General features: G+C 28.4%; 1 protein-coding gene across 1 annotated transcript; it reads left to right on the forward strand.

Annotated features, from left to right (window-relative positions):
* Positions 1 to 436: 436 nt before the first annotated feature.
* LOC100785147 (transcription factor MYB24) lies at positions 437 to 2407 on the forward strand. The gene is made up of 3 exons (XM_006582944.3): positions 437 to 896; positions 1044 to 1173; positions 1317 to 2407. The coding sequence occupies exons 1-3, from the start codon at positions 764 to 766 to the stop codon at positions 2110 to 2112; spliced, it is 1059 nt and encodes a 352-aa protein (XP_006583007.1). The 5' UTR covers positions 437 to 763; the 3' UTR covers positions 2113 to 2407.
* Positions 2408 to 8049: the final 5642 nt, after the last annotated feature.

The following is an 8049-nucleotide window of genomic DNA, read 5'->3' on the forward strand; positions in this document are numbered from 1 at the left end:
AAATTTATTTTATACCGTCATACATTAAGTCCATTAATGTACTGTTCCTAAAGAGAGAATATATATGACGTACAAATGGTCTAAATTTTAACTGCAAAGAAAATCCTGCTACTAACGCAGGAGATGCTCATGATCCCTTCCAAACACAATCTCATCGGTTAAAACCACACACTTTTTTTTTATTCTAATTGTTACCATTTTCAAAGGACAAAATTGGCAAGCTAAACCATCAGCAAAATATATCAAGTTTCACCAATATTTATGTTTAAAAAGCTTTGTTCGTCTGCACATAATATATGTCCAATTAAGGTGGGACCTGCCACCACATAGGGTCCTACCACCTGCATGTGTGACACGTGTACACCCCATTAGTCCAGTGAGCAATGAAGGATCCTTTATAAGACATACAACTCTTGCAGGGTGACACAGCAGCTTTTAGCTCTATTCCACAAAACCTTAACTGGGCCACCATATGTTACACCCTCCACATTAAATTCACCACCTCAGTGTACACTCACTTCTGCTTCTGCATCATATCATCCATTTCTCTGTGCTAAGTTTGCATTCTTTTCATTGCTATTTAATGCAACCTCTTTGTGAGTTCGGGCTAAAAGCTAGAAACTAGAGCTAGTTTTCCTTTGTCCTCATTATCTCATCTTTTCTTTTCACAAATAACATAAAAACTGATATTGTTGTTGTGTCCATTGGATGTATTAGTACTTTGAGACTAAAAATTCAGATAGGGAGAGAAAGAAAGAAAGAGATGGGGCATCACTCTTGCTGCAACAAGCAGAAGGTCAAAAGAGGGCTATGGTCACCTGAAGAAGATGAAAAACTCATCAACTACATCACAACTTATGGACATGGTTGCTGGAGCTCTGTCCCAAAACTTGCAGGTATATATATACATATATAATTAACAAGTCTACCCTACTATTAATATTTTTTTCAGCACCCTTTTGTTTCTCAGTTTATTCATTAAGTAGGTCTTAAAACTTTGAGTTTCTTATTAATTATGTGTTCATTTCATGATGTGTGCCTAGGCCTTCAGAGGTGTGGAAAGAGTTGCAGATTAAGATGGATAAATTATCTAAGACCTGATTTGAAACGTGGAAGTTTCTCTCCTGAAGAAGCAGCCCTCATTATTGAACTCCACAGCATTTTAGGGAACAGGTATAACCATTGCTAGCCACATTCCCCTTCTTTTTCTACTTTTCTTTTTTGTTCTATTCATGTGCATCATCATCATCAACATTATTATCAAAAGTTTGCTTTATCTACTTTTTTCTCAACAAGAGTAAACTTTTTTGGTACAGGTGGGCTCAGATAGCCAAGCACCTACCTGGAAGAACAGATAATGAGGTGAAAAACTTTTGGAATTCAAGCATAAAGAAGAAACTGCTTTCTCATGATGTTATTCCTTCTTTAGCCACATTTTCTGATTTTCACAGCCCCGGCAATATTGGTTCCATGGAAAGTTTATTCCCTTTTACTGCAAACCCTAATGTGATCCTAAACTTTCATCATCACACAGACCAGCTCTACCTTCCCACCACACCATCTTCAATCCCACAAGGTTTTGATCATATTAATAATGATGTTAAGTTAGACATTAACAATTACAATGCCAACAATTTCCTTCATATTCAGAATATTCCAACACCAGAAATAGTACTACCATCTTCCAATGATCCATCCTCTTATAATGACACATGGTCATTGGATTGTGTGGCTCTGCATCTCAATCCAAATCAAGAAAATCAAATTACCAAAAGTGATGATACCACTTTACATTATGTTGTTGACAAATTCATCAACCCCATGGTATTGCAGCAATATGAAGGTCCATTAGTAGAACCAATTGTCCCAAAAGTCAGTAAGAGCATTGAGGATTATGTTTGTAGCATCCCATACTCATCTACTTCCCAGGAACAACATGAGGCTACTACAACAAAATTTCAGTGTTATCCAGAAGATCTAACTGTGGCAGCAAATCAATTAGAGTACGTTGAGGCCTTCATGTCATCGTTGCCTTCTTCAACAACTTCATCATCAGCATCAAGCAACCAAATAGTTTCAAACCTTATTATTCCTTCAGGATGGGAGCCTTGAAAGTTGGTACTATTTATCAATATAGATATAAATTTAATTTTATCTATTTATAGTACATTTGATTTAACGGGGGGAATCTCTTTAATGATCAATGAGCTCAATTATTTCCATGCATTAATTATTTCTTGAACTTTTGCACAAAAGGTGTAGATTTTTTCTTGTTGGTAAACCTGAACCTTGCTAGTTCAGGCGCACTTCTATTAAGCGATGCTTGCTGAAGTTCCATAAATATGTCTAGGTTTTTTTCACATATTTGTCACCTAATACTATATATATGAATTATTGATGCAGAGCTACATATTTCTGGTTGTGTACTTTAACTCATTAATTGTTCTATTGCTTCCTCTCACTCTCTTTCTCCCTTTGTGTGTGAACATTAATAATGGATGAAGATGTCGAACAAAGACAAAAGACGTACACATCATGGTCAACTAGATCGAGGACAAAGTGTCCTTAAGTGTGACCTAGGTAGGAGTCCATGTATCATGCATATACTTTTACTTTATGGAATGATAACTATCTTACAATCAAAGATAAACATTTGTTAATAAAGATTCCTCGACGTTGATTGGTATAAAACTATGCACTTATAAAGTTAAGAGTTATATACCAACAAAATGGTATCTGTAGTTGCAACTCCATATCTAAACTAAGAATCGAATTCCAAACTTTGATTAAGAAATTTAAGACTTATACCAACAATTTTTTATTTTGTCCTTTGTCTCAATACACCAAAACTCTCGTATCTTAAATTTGAATTTGGGATTATCTTAACTTTAAAAATTAACTTAAAAGTTAAATACTGTCTCTTATTTATGTGATCTATTTTACTCCGGTCGTTAGTCAATATGAAATTTCCAACATTACTTATAATAAACTTTTTTTTTATATTCTTTAGGCTTAACTTAACTTAATGTTTTCTTAAAAGCAGATTAACTTAATGTGAAAATATAAATCCTTTTGTAACCTAAAAGAGGTCAAAAGCATAGATTAATTCTAAACGTTGTAATAGCTATAATTGAAAAAAAAAACATTTTTTATGAAATAATATATAGTATATTATATTTATGATTATATATATAAATGTTATAAGATTTATTTATACATCTATATAATAAGTAAACTATGGCCTTAGCCTTCCTTTTTCTTTGTCAATAAGCTTAGCTTTCTTAATTAATATGTTTCTTAAAAAATGTTTAATTCTTTTTTTTTTAAGAAAGCACAACAGTTATTTTTTTGGAAGAAAAATCAACTAAAATTAAATAGAATTATGAATGATAAAAATTTTCCTTCAAATATTTAACATAATTAAATAATATGGACTCGGAATTTAAACTCATAGATTTAATTTGATCAACAAAATTTTAAATTAATAATATGAAACTATCTTAAAAGTCTTATCAAGATCTAAATAGCTGGTCTTTTTTAGCTGATGGAGATCACAGTAAATGAGTAAATAAGCTATCTTGTTCTCTTTATTTTGCATTGAAGTGAACACTCATACTCATTTTTTAGAAATACTAGTAACACACTTTCAATCACATTATTTTTAAGAAATATTAAAAATACATTATTTTTAACACTTTTTTTTATGATCGGTTGGTTTTTGTTTTATAAATTACAAAATTGTATAGTTTCATTTCTTATTTAATGAACTCCACTTGTCACTTTATAATTTTTAATCAATAAAAAAAATTATATAATAAGTGTGTTTTTTTCTTGGAAAGCATGTTAGAATGTGTACTATCACGTGCTTTTCTTTTTTCAATTGAATTTCTTCCTACTCGGTTTCTTGCAGTAAACTATTAAGCCATTATTATGGACAAGTTATAGTACACGTCCGTGTATACACGTTAGAAAGATTATGTATGCAAATGTAGAGCTCAAATGTTCCATTTTCTAAAAAATAACAATGTGTTGCTTCTACTTTGTTACCCTTTGAGGCGATCTAAACAGAAAAATAAATATAGCTTTGATAGACAATTTGCATGAAAGTGATTTGATTTACAATTTGCATGGTGATTTACATGTTATATTTGGGTTGCTGAACTTGTACGATACGACCATTACATTATTAAAAATGCCTCGAGCAAGATCAATTAAACCATTAGTTTCTTGGGTTTGTCATAAACGCTAGATTGAGTGAGATAATGTCGGGGATATTTCAAAATTCGGAAGATTGGAAGAGTTCAAGATTCCAATGATCTTTTCGTGTGTTTGATAAATTTTAAATTCTAAAATTTTTAAATATTTCAAATGAAATTTTTTTATTTTCAAAATTTTGTATTTGAATAAAAAAAATTAAAATTTTGAGGGTGAAAGAAAATAAATACATATAGAGGAGAATATATGATTGATGTGTTTCAAAAGAGAAGAAGATTGATACGGCATGGAAAATCGCAGGAAACCCCAAAAACGACAGAGTTGTACACTGCCACACCCGACCAAAACTTTTTGAAAGGTTCTTCTATTAAAAAAAATTAATTTCTCACCGAAAATTAAAATTCTATATTTTTAGTTATTTAAAATTCTTTTTTAAAATTCTAAAAATTTAAATTTTTCAGAAAAAAAATCTAAACAATGAATTTTATATTAAAGAAATTTAAATTATTTGATAAATTATTTTTTTCAATTCAAATTTTTTATCTAAACACACTTTTTAAAATTAGTCACCTTTTGTGTTTTGTCTTCTTGTGGGTTCTATATACTAATTGTTACGGGTGTTTGGTTGACATATAACTTTTTTAGTCCGAAAAATATTATTTTTAGGAATAAAATATGAAAATATTATTTTTGAATATTTAATAAAAAAATTAGTTAATTATAAAATCAGTTGAAAATATTTTTTATATTTTTAGGAATAATTAAAATATATGTTTGGTTAATTTTTTTACAATATATATCATAGTTACTAAAATATTTTTTTTTCATAAAACAAACAATTTTATTATAAGATCAACTCTAATTTTTAACTCTAAACGATTTGTTACTTAGAAAAAAATTGTATTTTTACTAATTTTATAAATAAGAATACACATATTTCATATATGAATAGGAGTTTGAAGAAGGGGGGAGTTCTCGACCCACACTAGATAGAAGATGATTTTTTTAATCACATCCTTTGGACTCCTAGAATATGGAGTTCTTGCGGCTTTCTATTTTATTGTATTGAAAGACTCAATGAATTGAGATTTCCCTATTGGGTCAGGTCATTTCGGGGCAAGCGGATCATTTATGATGAAGAGGATGAGCTTCAAGACAATGATTAGAAAATTATATCCCTTCAACAATTTCTGTAGAAAGAGGAGAATTGGAGGAAAAATAAAAAATTATTGTACATAAATTCATGAAATTGATTAGTTCATGAACAAAAATTTTAAAAGTGACAAAAATTAGATAACTTAATTGAAGAGATCATTAATAAGAGGAGAATGTGGTAGTGAATAAGAAAAAAATATATGTGTATTTTTTTCCTCACAACTTTTTTTTTTGGTCCCTTAAGAATAAATATTTTCTAACTTCGTTGAAATTAAATATTGACGGAAAGTAAAATTATTATTTAGTAAGATAAAAATATATCCAAAATCAATTATTTTATAAGGTGATAACAAATATAAAATTATTTTTCTCTTGTATGTATTCGAGACTAAAAATATCTATCCGTGAAACAAAGGTCGACCTCAAATACTTTTTTTTTTTTTACTTAGTATGTCCTTTATTAAAGAAACAATATTATGCAGAAGAAAGTACGGCAAAATTTGGAAGAGGGTGATTATGCTTGCCTTCTCGTGGTTCTATCTTTTTAATTAAACTCCCTTCCTAATTAGACGTTAAAAAATAACTTGGAAAGAAATGAAACTAACTAATTTATTATCTATTATTATTATATTATATAAAAAAAATTTAACTTAAGCAAATAACACTTGACATTATCATATTCGTTCCCACTAAATTATAATTACATAATCATTAATTATTATATTTTTATTCTAATTATAATAGCCAATCGTAATTAAAATATTCTAACTAATAAATAATTATATTTTCTAATTCAAATTAATTAATAACACAAATGTGTTTTGGTTATAATTTAAATTTAAATTAAATTAATACTAATACATTTTTTTGTAATTATGGTAACTTTTCTTACTATCATAATTTTATTAAATTGTCATAAATATTTATTATAACGATAATAATAAAAATAAATTAATTTTATCTTAATAAATAATAATAATAATAATAATAATAATAATATGCAATTTTTATTAATCAAAATGTAATAATTAAATACATTAAAAAGTTATAATTGTAAAATTAATATCCGTGAAAGACACGGATATTTAACTAGTTAAGTTCTAAACATAGATGAGATTGATAATTACATTAATTGATTGTTTATTGTTGACGGGAGAATCTGATTATAATTTCCCCCTATACCCAAAAACAAATATTCCCCCTATATTGTTTAATTACTGTCAATATCATGGAGTATTAATTGATTTAGAGATTCCATGTGTTAACCAAGCAGAGAAGGCAATTTTAACCGCGTTATTTTCTGTACTTCCCTGAGGTCTTCAGATGAGAGCATGCATGTTTCATGAACATTTCCAAAATATGATTATACCATAACATTTTTCTTTAAAAAAATCACTAAATTATTAGTGATAAAAAAAAAAAAAACTCGTCACTGAATTTTATCATTAATATATAAATTATTTGGTGGCACATAGCCCTGGCCCTTCCAATAATAAGCTATTTTTTGTTTTGGGAGGGGGGGTTGCAAAATCATAAGCCTATTTTGTGAATATCAAAAAAGAACTTTATTCAGTTTATTGTGCCTTATGAATAAAGATAAAAACAAACTACCCAACTTTATGTTTGACCTAAGGACTTATTTACTAAATAAATTATGTCAAGGCTTTTTTGAAAATATATTTAATTCAACTTATTTCAAGAAAATAATTATCCTTAAAATGAGCCTTGGAGAATTCAAATAACCCGTATACTTAGTCTTGATTTCTAAACAATGTAAGACTTTTTCAGTATACCAAAATAATAATTCCTCTGTCGATGCTATAGAGGTGTAGAGGGCTTAACAATTCCCACGTGTCTCCGTGTAAAGGTATTTATAAACTACCATTTACTTCAATTCCAAAACAATGTAAAACTTATTTTTTTTTATGTAGTAAAATAATATACATACAAATACGTAGTCATGAAACACAAGAATGATTCCTTGAGGATAATAAGGTTGATGACACATTAGGCTAAGGAAGGAAATTAGAAAAACTCATAAACCGATTCAATTCAATAAAAATGAGAAAAAAACATACATTTATTTATTTTAGTTGGTCTATTTAAATGTAAGCCTATTAATTTATTTAAAACCTACATTATAAAAAGTTCTTGAAATAAGTTTTTCAATCAAATCAAACTTTTTAAAAGGTCAAGTCAAATCATTAAAAAAAAAAAAAGAAGAAGCTCGTATCAATAAAATAATGTAAGTTCGATCCTTATGTTGAAATAATGGGTAAAGGTTGGTCACGATTCAATTCAACATAAAAATTAAATTGAACTAAATATGGTTCTGCCATACTAAACCAAGCCTGTTGTATATATTTAAGTCTAATATAAATTTTAAGATAAGGCTTTTCTGGACTAAGAAATTATCTTTTACTATTTTTATTTTTACTTTCATTCCACTTTTTCTTTTCACTTTAGGCTTGATTGTTTATCATTATCAATTACCAATGCTAATGGACATTTGTGCCAAAGAAGCAAAAACTTTCCTACACAGAAAATGCCTTATAATTTGTGCAAAACGGAATTTGGAGTTAGCAACGCGCAAATAAAAACAATTATTTTGCTGCATCAATCTTAGTTTTATCTATAAATCCTCGTAGGCCAATGAATTGACATAAAAGTTAGAACTCA

This window comes from Glycine max, chromosome 7, assembly GCF_000004515.6.
Source record: "Glycine max cultivar Williams 82 chromosome 7, Glycine_max_v4.0, whole genome shotgun sequence".
In the NCBI taxonomy this organism is placed as follows: Eukaryota; Viridiplantae; Streptophyta; class Magnoliopsida; order Fabales; family Fabaceae; genus Glycine; species Glycine max.